The 13,941-nt window shown below is 33.7% G+C and overlaps 1 protein-coding gene across 1 annotated transcript; it reads right to left on the reverse strand.

The window, feature by feature from the left end:
- Positions 1-463: 463 nt before the first annotated feature.
- Positions 464-13,362, reverse strand: LOC131955634 (angiopoietin-related protein 2-like). The gene is made up of 5 exons (XM_059319831.1): positions 13,236-13,362; positions 7,069-8,348; positions 6,370-6,486; positions 5,387-5,506; positions 464-841 (listed from the first exon to the last, which is right to left on the reverse strand). The coding sequence occupies exons 1-5, from the start codon at positions 13,288-13,290 to the stop codon at positions 464-466; spliced, it is 1,950 nt and encodes a 649-aa protein (XP_059175814.1). The 5' UTR covers positions 13,291-13,362.
- Between the last annotated feature and the right edge of the window lie 579 nt (positions 13,363-13,941).

Consider the following 13,941-nt stretch of genomic DNA (forward strand, 5'->3'; position numbering starts at 1 on the left):
TGCACAAACATTACACACGTTATTAGAGTTAAACTTCACACGATCCGAGTGAATGTCTAATTAAAGATATAGTGGTAGATGACAACTACACTACTAGTCTAGTTATGAATATGCAAGAAATAAATGACACCATCATAGTCGTTTTTTACCTGTTTTAATGGCTAACACACACACAGTCAATCTATGAGGAATTTCAATTCCAGATGAGTGTATACATGGCTTTATTACATCATGATAGTAAAACAAACTCTGTTGTAGTTTTTAAAATCATTTTTTAAATAAAATGTTTGGTTTAATGTTCGTTAATTTTAAACTTCTTATGTATACTCACCATCAAGAAAATATTTCCTTAGTGAAATGTTTACATCTATTTATTTTAATACATGAAATGTTTCTGATGTTTATATAAATAATTTGTCTACTGTATATCTATTATTTTACCATAGCATTGTTTTCGGGTTGTTTACATTCGACGAAGTTTCATCTCAACAAAGTCTAGAACGTCAGAATAGCCTGTAATGCCAGCCCAATGAATTCCTTTATCAACAACACGACTCGCCCATTCACCGTTGACGTTAACCCAGTGACAAGCCTCATACCACCAACCACCTCTACTCATGTCTACAGCACAGTTGCCACGTGACCACACATCGTTTTCAGAGTCAATGGTTGTAAACTTCATGCCCTTGTGACGACTAAAGTAGTCTCCACCATTCCCACCACTGAATGACGTGAGGCTCATCTTATACTTTGCTGCTTCATTTTCTACTTTAAAACCTCTGTACACAGCGTAGTAGTCTTTACCTTTATACTTCATGTCAAATCTGAGTTCATTATAACCCTGTTTTAGACAAAAAATTAGAAATATTTAGATATTGCATTGTGTTTGAAATATTGTAAGTATTGATCCCTCTATACTATATGATAATTATACATATCGATTAAAAAACCTAACGAAAATCTATAAACAATATACACAATTTTCCAAAACACATTATTACAATAATACACACACTGCTTGAAAACTTTCTTTGTAAAAAAATATTGAATAAACTTGTTTTGATAGTTCCTGTATCTACCCCATCATTATAACAAAAAACGTCTGTTGAGAAAAAAAATATTACATTATCTATTGCCTGCTTACATTGCAACTTAAAAATATATTCCCTTACAAGAAATACTATTTATATTCAATTTACGTATGGCTTTTCTAGAACTCCCTCCTTTTCATTAATCTCCTTACATTGCCTGCCGTTGTAACACGCTCGCAGTTAATAAACCCATCTCCCTTACAATATCTATTACTTATGTACGTTTCCTTCTTTTGATATGTTCAATAGCCCTAATTCTAAATCTTAGATTGTATCTTATTTGTATCTCCATATGTATGTTGTGAAATGGGGTTAATATAATAAAGGTTAGGACAGGCGGGAGGGTGTGGAATAGAACTGTTCATAAAACCGGTGAGGAAGAAATGACCGGTTGAAAATATCCTGCTGACTGCATTACACTATTCTTTAAGGTTCGTTACATAACCACGATCTTTATTGTATAAGCTGCGTTACCCTTTCTAAAATATCTAACTAATCTGTTAATCGGTTATCTAATAAACACTTCTGAAATCAAGACACTTAGCTTTTTTCCCGACAAAAATAAAAACACGCTATGTTAATTTATTCATCTATTAACATACTGCATGTACAGTAAATGCACCTTCGTCATATAAAGTGAAGATGTATAGTATTTGTTTCGTTAGTTAGCTATTGTTTAGTAAAATTTAAAAACTCAACATAATACATTAGGATGCATTCGCCATTAAAATAGCACGTTACTTAATCTAGGTCCATTTAAATGTATTTTAAATATTTCATGCCATGACTGATGATTTAAATGTGCGTTCCATTGACATGTGTACACCAGCCACACAGTCCAATCGATATGAAGATTAAATAAAATTATCCACATGAATGTATTAGTAACTGTAAACAATTGTATGCTATATTAATAGCAGAAATTTCAAGACTTTGCATTCACTACGTATCTCCACATTTGCAGCTTCTATTATCCATCCATCTATTTATCCCCTTTTTCAACAGCCCATTAAAAGTTTTAGCCAGATTCAATACATTCTTCAGCTCATATTTGTCATATATCTTCATCGTTCAATTCTTTAATTTTATTTATTTTATCTCCACCTCAGCAATGCATCTAGGTCAAATTGTAGCCTACATTATGGTAGCAATGCAGAGCGTGTCTAAAAGAGCATCGTATTTTTTTTTCTCGATCAGTATAAAAACCTCTAAGGCGGCTTAATACTAAACTCGTTTACAACCGCGAATGTATAAGGTTTAGGGTTGGTTAATTTATATTTAACTCTCAGCTTCCGAGTGTCTTGATCACAACACCTTAGATGCGCATCACCGCCTCTGGTATCTCAAAAATCCCTCCCCTTTCTAATGTTTTTGGCCCCATGACCCCAACCCCACAACCCTCGTGCCCCCATCTCTTTTTGTACTATTTATTCTGTATGAATATGGTTTCTAATGCTCCTTTTTTGTATCGGTTTTATTGACATAACATTCAAACAAACATTGTAATGATATGTTTTAACACTAATTTAATAGTATTTTATATCTACTGTCCATTGTTCCACAGCTTACGTGACCCCAAGACCCCATCCGTCTATCTCCTCTCCCCACCCCCGTAGACCCCCACCTGTTTTCACATAGAGTTTACCTTTATTAACAAGTACGAAACTATTCAAATTCTTTTATGAGAACACTGCTATCCAATTTTTTACCTTTAAAACTCCACCGTATCCCCAAACATCATTATAGCTTCACGCCTACCCACCCAAAACATGTCGGCACTAAGCAGTCAAATAATCTTAGCTACGACTATGCACATCGACACAGAAGCACCACACGTTATCCCCTCCCACTCAATCACTAACACTCCAACCTGTTCGGAACACTACCCCCCCCCCCCCCCAACGACCTCACCATACCCCAGAACATCAGCTTTGATTTGTTTGTGTTTTTTATTCCTGTTATATCTAGTATTGTACAGCCATCCGTGACGATAGTTTACAGAAGACAATGAAAAGATCAAGCAAAGCTTGTTATTACCTCCCCTAATTTTTAAATCGTTTAAAACATAAATTATCTGCCCCTAATAGCCGTAAATAATTCCACCGGGCTCTACGATTGTAAACAAATCACGCGACTGGTAGGGTGGGGCAGGTAGCGACATGGTCTGTTGGGTATGCATGGAGAGTGAGATAGGGGGTGGGGGGTTCTGCGTGCGTCTACGTCTTGTCCCGAATGGTCCCCCATGAAGAGAAATATATACGTAGATGTTTATTGTACGAAATGGGATGAAATCCACTTAAACCTACTTTATTTTCGACTATTCTACTATATGTTATAATTTTCACCCTCGTTTATAATAAAATGTTCTAAACCAGCCTTTGGCCACTTTTCTTTAACCAACATGCTTTAAACCCAATGTATTTTATGTATTTATTTACTTATTTATCTATTTATTTCTAATACCATTTGCATCACTCCAACTACCTTGTAAATATCTCCCAAACGGCATGTTATGTTACAGTATTTTTTTTTATTATAAAACACGATTACATTAGGCCCAAAATTAGTTTGGACATTATAGTATCTGGTTTGTTATCTCAGTATAGTTACACATCTCATTGACATGTTTGAAATTACTCAGGAAATAGATAATTTAAAATTAATTGAAGCAGGCTACAAAAAACTTTTTGAGGGGGATCCTTTTTTCTCTAGTTCCGCAATGATAATAACACATCAATATATTTTCTTACAAGAAATATCTAGATTAAACGAACGTGTGAATGCCAATTCTAGTACAATATCCTTCACTTACCTAATCAGTTATTTACTGCTAGTCAATAATACCCTCTCCTCTAAAATGTATTACCCTAGTTCTATAAATACTGTCCTCTCCTTTAAATTACAACATTTCACCATTCCTATCTGTGAGGGTGGGGATTTTAAGAAGGCGGTAACGAATGAATCCAATAACACACAGTTCAAGTTCAACTATAATTGTTCTTTATTAAAATTGATATATATGTTCAAGTTTCTACCTAACTGATCTACACTGTACTATTTACTTCTACTACTGACTGTTCATACCACATGCTACCTACTATTACGCACTCCCATGACCAATCCTAACACTAACTGTTCTCTACATTCTACAACCTAACACCTTCTACCTTCGCTAGCTAATCATGATCTCCTAACTATCTACATTCTCGGCCGTCTCTGACCGCTACCTAACAACTCCTGGCCTATCGCTCTACTGCCCCACGCCTCAGTGGTCAGCTGACCGTCCCACGTGACCGGTCAGCCATGTGCGCCCATTGGCCTCTCTAACCAACCAACTAGGCCTATAGTCTGTTTCTGCTAACCTATATCTGCTAAACATGTCTGACGTAATCTTGCGTCATCACACTATCCATCTCCTATTCATAACCCCAAGTTTTACATATCGCTAACCATTTTATACACTCTATGTACTGGTGTCCGTTGAATTATAAAATAGGTAAGTGTCCTATTGCAGTTTTATGTTGAGTGGGAGTAATTTACAGGGGTAGTTAATCTGAGGAAATGATAGGGGGGTAATGACTTGAGGATAGTTAAAGAGGGGTGGAAGAGCGGGAGCTGTAATATTCTATCCTCAGCTTTGCCATGACCTATGAAACTAGCTCAAGACCACTAAAATTGTAACATTATTTCTAGAGATGAGATATTAAAAAATAAATAAGTGTATTTTATTTACAATTCAAATAATATAATAATATAAATAATGTCATATCTTGCGAAGAATTTGAAAAGACATTTGTTTACCGATAGAAAAATAATGTTTTTATTTGTTAACAGACAGTCTTTAACAGTTGTATAAGTGCAAGTTGTGTCAGTTGAGATGTAAAATACAAAATCACACTATATAAAAAAAGCGTGTTTCATACGTTATCTCGCGTGTCATATTAGTTTTTACACTAAATTTAATCGTTAATAAAAGTACTAAATTTTAAAGTAGATACTTTTTTTGAAAATCACGCAGAAGAAATTATTGTCAAACTGAGAAATTGATGTTGAAAGGACCCCATGTTTTGTGAAACAGTTATCATATAACTAAACTAACAAACTAGAGTATACATGTATCATATAAAGTGATTGTTTTAAGAATTAGAAATTAAGTGATAGCATGTTTATCTTGAAGTGTGTATGGTACAATCACCTTAATACTCCCCTAAACACATTACTCAGTGTTATTTCGTGATGTTCTAGTAAAAAATTCAGTTTCCATGCAGGGTTTTAAGCAGCCAATATTTCCTTACCAAATCTGTCAACTTTGAAATTACATCATTTCCGATCCAAAAGTCTCCAGATGTTGAACCGAATCCATTTTTATAATCGTTCCAAGTTCTTGTAAAGTTCACATCACCTTTGAGACGTCTCTGTAAGAAATAATAAATATTCTAATATAAAGTTTTAAAGCTTCTGTTTAAAATGACGGCGGTGGTAAACATACGGTTACCGAGTTCATTTAATTTATTCCAAGGTTTAATTATCTTTGAGATTAATTAAGATTCTAGTTATATCATACAACAAACAATTTACTTAAAATCAAATCAGTCGTTAGTTTATTATACTTAATATTTTCATATTAACTCTCTAAACATTTCCAACACTTTGTGTATTAGACAGCTAAAATGTTTTTGGGATAACACACTTGCTTTAATTTGCTTGTGTTAAATATTGAAACCAAAAAAATCGCAAATTTTGTACATACAACACTAAGTATATTTTTCACAATCAGATTTTTAAAAGTAAATTTACACTGAACATTGTCGTTGTCTATCACATAGTCTGATTTTCTCTTTTATTTTAAAATAAAAACGTTTATCAAGAAGAACAATAAACTATACTACGAATCAGCTTTCACATCACAATTCCCTAAACATTGAGTTATGTTAAAAATACTACTGTAAATTAAAACACATAACTTCAGGTCAACCAATTAAAACATTGACCAGCGGCCTACCAGAACTACAATAAAACTTTAGCTTGTGTTAAAAACGTCGATATAACCTATTATAATCATATTAATTTCAAATAAACAAACAAAAGATATTATACAAAACCCTCGGTATATCTTTCAAATTTTACATTTTTTTTTCTTTAGACCGTAGCTAAGCGTCTATAATTTAGTATCATACATTTGTGTTCAATGATGTAAAAACATCAAAATTGTTAGAAAAAAATATCGGAAAAAACTTATTTGGTAAATGTGTAAGAATGTTTTAAATGACAAAATAACCTGTATAATAATCCATCCTCCACCGTCTGACTTGTTATCACACAATGTTCTGTTGACATCTACTCCAGCCTCTGTCATGTCCGAGTAAATACGATCGTTCATGTTGGCACATTTTAACTGGAGAAAAAAAAAACATTTCGAATACTTCAATTTATTTATTATTAGATGAAACAGTATTCATTGAAATCATGTGTTTATTCACACATTTAACAATTTTTCTACTTTGCTTTTTTAATAATAATATGTAATTATCTAAACCAACATTATCGCCTAGCAAAGCACCACACACTCCCACACAACCAGGAAAAATATATACATACAGATGCATGTATATATATATATGTATATATATATATATATATATATATATATATATATATATATATATATATATACTTATACATATACATATAATATATGCGTGTTTTTGTGTGTAAGTACAAATATATACTCCTAAATATTGTTAGTATGTGTTAAAGTTGTTTTCCAAATATAGCCAATTAATTTAATATGTCATTTATTTTGTTAACGTTTATTGAATATTATTTGAGTATATAAAATATTTTAAAACATTCTAGTTTTTCTAATTTTAACGAAACTAAGCACTGTATTGATTTAAGGTTAATTCGAAAACATACCCTGCCTAAGTAAAATACTTTAACTTTTAACTACTTGGGAGCATTCTTATATTCAACGTACGTGTTCGCTTTCGTTGAGCACAGGGCCAATAAATCCATGTAATCTACTGACTAGGACACCAATTTGATCTGATTTAGTAATCAGGTTTTGAATGATGTTGTTCATCTCCTCCAAATGGGCGTCTATATCAATGTCTGTTTTGTGTAGTAGTGATACCGCTGTTTGTAAATCCTTCAGTATCTTTAACTGTGTCTCTGACTGTAATTTGTTGCTTTCATCCAGTTGTTGAATGCTTATATTTTGACGTTCCAATATCGCTGTGCTATTTTTTAACATTTCGTTAGTTAAATTTAGTAAATCTTTTTTGAAAACTTGCATGGTTTTTGTTAAAATTTCACTTTTATTTAACCTTTGAGACAAAGTTTGAACATCTAATGATACATTAACCACACTATTATTCAGTTTATCCAGTTGTTTTTGTAAAACAATGTATAGATTTGTTACATTTTGTACCGACCTATTTTGTTTTTCAAGTGTGTTATTGTTCGCTTGTATCTGTTGAATTGTCTTTAGATAGCTCTCAGTGAAGTTGTATTTAAAATGCGTGAGCTCTTGATTTGTGTTATTTAAGGTGTTCAGTCTGTTAACAACGTTGTTCATTTGATTTTCAAGTCTCTGAATTGTAGATCCTTGGGCAGATAACAAGCTATTGAATCTACTTTCCATCGCATTAGTAAGGTTAACCAGAGTTTCATCAACCTTCTCCTTTGTTAATTCTGTTTTGTGATAACTAAGGTTAGAACGTTTGTCATCTGTTAAAAACTGTAAATTCATCTTCAAGTCAGCTCTGTTTAACTTATCAGAATATTTAAATGTTTTTAGAAACTCTGACATTCTATCAATTGTTTTATCAAACTCTGGAGTTTTAGCCTCTAAGGTCATCAACATCAGTGGCTTAAAATTGTCTTGGTCAACAGGCTTGGTTTTATTTTCTTTCGTCTCAGTGAGACCCCTTCTATTTGTGTAATACACATCACATCCAAACACTGTACTAAAACAATCGGAAGGTTTTGTAAATGATAAGGTCAATTCTCCAAACACTTTTGAAAACTTTCCATCAACTTTCGATCCAGCAACTTTATAATCTCGAACTCTTGAATCGGACTCTGAAAAATACGCCAACACAATTTTCCCCTCTATTTCACTGATGCTATAGACTGACATGTTGACAAGAGCTGAGATTTCATTATTTTCTCTTGTGTTCTCCACACAATGTAACTTGCCACAAAATAAATCTTTACCCTCCATATAATATTCTCTTTCTAGTGAAATGTCAAGTCCTGAAATATATTAAAATAAACCAATGAAATTTGGAAAACTAAATTAATCAAGAAATACTTTATTTTAATACACTTCAAGCACAACAGCCTTCGAATAATCCTTTCTTTTTCAATGTCTTCATTGTAAATTATTTCCAAAGAAATCTATTAATTGCAAAAAAAATTAATAATTAAAACATAAAACTGAAATTGTGTACAACAAGTTGTATTATTGTAATCGTCGGTAAATTATTATTCAATATGTGTTAGTTTATTTAAATTACTTGGACAGAGCCAATAATTGAAAACAGGTAGGGCTTTTTATCGATGTTTGTGTTAACACATTACTTACAAATTAACATATACACAACTAAATAGAAAACTAGGTTTAAGCGTTCACTGGTAGAATTTTAAAAAATTAACTTAAACAAAATATGTTATGCATTTTAACGTCTAAATATAGTTTCTAAAACGGAAAGAAAACGGCAGCCCTCTAAAGTCATAAATGTATACGCTTTTGTTAAAAATAGAAATTGGATTAAAACTGAAGTAATTTACAATTAGCTAGTTTCAAGCTCGGTCACTGGTCTAATGAAGTACATTAGCTAGAGACAGCAACGCATCATAGGAAAACAAACATCTCTAAAACCCCATAAACTTCTACCTTGCTAAGTGTAGCGAATCTTATCCAGAAGTAAATGAAGGATGATATTGTGGTAAACAAATATAATGGCACAGAACATAAAACAGGCAATAATGAAGTTTGTTGCCGACATGTATGTCGTAAAATACATTGAAAGTGCATTCGAAGGAACACATCATATGGCCCAGAACCTGAAACAGACAAAGACTATTCAGAAGAAAGTGATTGGTTAAAAAAGTTATTTAAAAAAACTTTTTTGAAGATGATGTCAAGGAACAGTTAGGTTGGTTACTTATACATGAAGAAAATGCTTCTGCCTAAAGCAACCTATTTTTGGACGGCTGATGGATTTTAGCTTACAAAATTCTTAACTTTGGTTCCGTGAGATGATAACCTAACTCTAGCTATAGAACAGAAATGAAGACTGTACTGATCATTCTGTTCTTACATATAAAGATTAAAAGAAAATGACAAATGTATTTCCTGTGTCCGTCGACAATGACGTTAACAAGCGAATAATTGTATACCGCGGTGTTTGGTCATAAGTTAATTTTTAGAAATGATTGACATTTGTAATATTGTTTTTTCAAGCGAAATTATTATCAAATTTATAAATGAAATAAATTGGGAGTGATCTCCCTTAAACTTTCTCCGGTATTATTAAATAACACTACTGGGAACGACAACACCATTTTTAATTTCATAAACATTTAAACCTAAAAAGTATCTCGTGATAAAATAATTGCGCATCAAGAGAACGGCTAAAAGTATCTGAATAATAGTTCGGAATATTAATAATTTATAAATACATATTGAGAAATTGGAAAGAACGTAAATTACTACTTACGAACATCAGAAATTACTTAGAATTTGACAAAAAGGAGAGAAAGTGAACTTTTACTAACATTTGAAAATTCATTTATCTATCTAAAATAATAATCAAGTCATACGCTTATGAAAAATTAAGAGTAGAATAAGTTCAACTTCTGGTTACCGGAAATCACTGAAAAGTTCATGCACAACTGCAAATTTGACATTATACCTGTATACGAAATCTCATTAACCTAACTATAACGGTACTCAAGTTATCGCGTCGAAAGACAATCACACACATACACACATTCAAAAATACACACATACACACATACACACATAATTACATACACACATACAGACATACACACGTACACACGTACACACATACAGACATACAGACATACACACATACACACATACACACTTACACACATACACACATACACACATACACATACACACATACACACATACACACATACACACATACACACATACACACATACACACATACACACATAAACACATAAACACATACACACATACACACATACACACATACACACATACACACATACACACATACACACATACACACATACACACATACACACATACACACATACACACATACACACATACACACATACACACATACACACATACACACATACACACATACACACATACACACATACACACATACACACATACACACATACACACATACACACATACACACATACACACATACACACATACACACATACACACATACACACATACACACATAAACCCATACACACATACACACATACACACATACACACATACACACATACACACATACACACATACACACATACACACATACACACATACACACATACACACATACACACATACACACATACACACATACACACATACACACATACACACATACACACATACACACATACACACATACACACATACACACATACACACATACACACATACACACATACACACATACACACATACACACATACACACATACACACATACACACATACACACATACACACATACACACATACACACATACACACATACACACATACACACATACACACATACACACATACACACATACACACATACACACATACACACATACACACATACACACATACACACATACACACATACACACATACACACATACACACATACACACATACACACATACACACATACACACATACACACATACACACATACACACATACACACATACACACATACACACATACACACATACACACATACACACATACACACATACACACATACACACATACACACATACACGCATACACGCATAAACTCATACACGCATACACACATATCGCCCATAAGCGCATACACACATACACACATACACACATACACACATACACGCAAACACGCATACACGCATACACGCATACACGCATACACGCATACACGCATACACGCATACACGCATACACGCATGCACGCATGCACGCATACACGCATACACGCAAACACGCAAACACGCATACACGCATACACGCATACACGCATACACAGATACACAGATACACAGATACACAGATACACAGATACACAGATACACAGATACACAGATACACAGATACACAGATACACAGATACACAGATACACAGATACACAGATACACACATACACACATACACACATACACACATACACACATACACACATACACACATACACACATACACACATACACACATACACACATACACACATACACACATACACACATACACACATACACACATACACACATACACACATACACACATACACACATACACACATACACACATACACACATACACACATACACACATACACACATACACACATACACACATACACACATACACACATACACACATACACACATACACACATACACACATACACACATACACACATACACACATACACACATACACACATACACACATACACACATACACACATACACACATACACACATACACACATACACACATACACACATACACACATACACACATACACACATACACACATACACACATACACACATACACACATACACACATACACACATACACACATACACACATACACACATACACACATACACACATACACACATACACACATACACACATACACACATACACACATACACACATACACACATACACACATACACACATACACACATACACACATACACACATACACACATACACACATACACACATACACACATACACACATACACACATACACACATACACACATACACACATACACACATACACACATACACACATACACACATACACACATACACACATACACACATACACACATACACACATACACACATACACACATACACGCATACACGCATAAACTCATACACGCATACACACATATCGCCCATAAGCGCATACACACATACACACATACACACATACACACATACACGCAAACACGCATACACGCATACACGCATACACGCATACACGCATACACGCATACACGCATACACGCATACACGCATGCACGCATGCACGCATACACGCATACACGCAAACACGCAAACACGCATACACGCATACACGCATACACGCATACACAGATACACAGATACACAGATACACAGATACACAGATACACAGATACACAGATACACAGATACACAGATACACAGATACACAGATACACAGATACACAGATACACAGATACACAGATACACACATACACACATACACACATACACACATACACACATACACACATACACACATACACACATACACACATACACACATACACACATACACACATACACACATACACACATACACACATACACACATACACACATACACACATACACACATACACACATACACACATACACACATACACACATACACACATACACACATACACACATACACACATACACACATACACACATACACACATACACACATACACGCATACACGCATAAACTCATACACGCATACACACATATCGCCCATAAGCGCATACACACATACACACATACACACATACACACATACACGCAAACACGCATACACGCATACACGCATACACGCATACACACAAACACACATACACACATACACACACATACATACATACGGAAAAGTTGCAAAAAAGTATTTGTCCGACTTAGGAGGAGTAAAACGTCAAGATTTGTGAAAATATCGCTTTCAATTTTTTGCACGATTACAATATTTCCTCTATACTTCGTATACGTGTAAATAAAAACAAGCAATTGTTACCTAAAAAATTTACAGATAATTAAAAATAAATATCTCCATCTCGTTTGTTTTGCAGTTGTATACAAATGTACTTACCACAGGTGAACATGATATTTACAAACAACAGAGCCGTCAATAAAATAGAAGACATTGTTTAGTTGTGTAGTTCTGTATCACGTGAACTTGAGACTTCTCTAAACCGCTGCTTCTGTTTGCTTGTGAGGATATCGCCGTCTATTTATACCACAAACATTGGGTTGAAGCAAAAAAAAAAAAAACGTTAGGGCTAAGGCGTGTTGATAAAATTGCATGTGAAATTGCCTTGACCGAATTTGCCACGTTAAAAAAAAACTATGCTGAAACGTCAATAAAGTTCATGGATCTCACATTTTAAAAAATTGACTACATTTTAAGAGCCCGACTTTTTATTTTAGAAAGGGTTTTTATGTACCTTTCTTTCTTTGTTATATTATTTAATTTAGCATACAGATGAAGTTTTAAAAGGAAAGAAATAAATTATCATCAACACTTTATCGAATATCATTTGTACTTTTTTTATTTTCCATGTAGGGGGCATGTATGTCATCTTTCTTTTTATAAAGGTGGACACTAAGAAAAAACAAGGCGATGAAATCGGTTGTTTTAAAAATACAACTAAATGGTAACAAGCCATAAGGCAGAAAGTTTTGCCTCTTAACATTTAGCTCACCTAAAAAAACAACAAACGCACTAATAGAATAACTAGTTTTAAGCTGAATTACCACACAACGGTTTTATCTAATTCAACAACAAAAAACAAAAA

The sequence above is a fragment of the Physella acuta genome, unplaced genomic scaffold, assembly GCF_028476545.2.
Source record: "Physella acuta isolate Inbredline_101_S28 unplaced genomic scaffold, ASM2847654v3 ptg001089l, whole genome shotgun sequence".
Classification (NCBI taxonomy): Eukaryota; Metazoa; Mollusca; class Gastropoda; family Physidae; genus Physella; species Physella acuta.

Coding starts and splice junctions, on each gene's coding strand:
- LOC131955634 (XM_059319831.1), bottom strand. CDS start 13,290: ATGTCTTCTATTTTATTGACGGCTCTGTTGTTTGTAAATATCATGTTC. Junction 8,349..13,235: donor AAATATCATGTTCACCTGTG/GTAAGTACATTT, acceptor AATATATTTCAG/GACTTGACATTTCACTAGAA. Junction 842..5,386: donor TTTCAAAGTTGACAGATTTG/GTAAGGAAATAT, acceptor TGTCTAAAACAG/GGTTATAATGAACTCAGATT.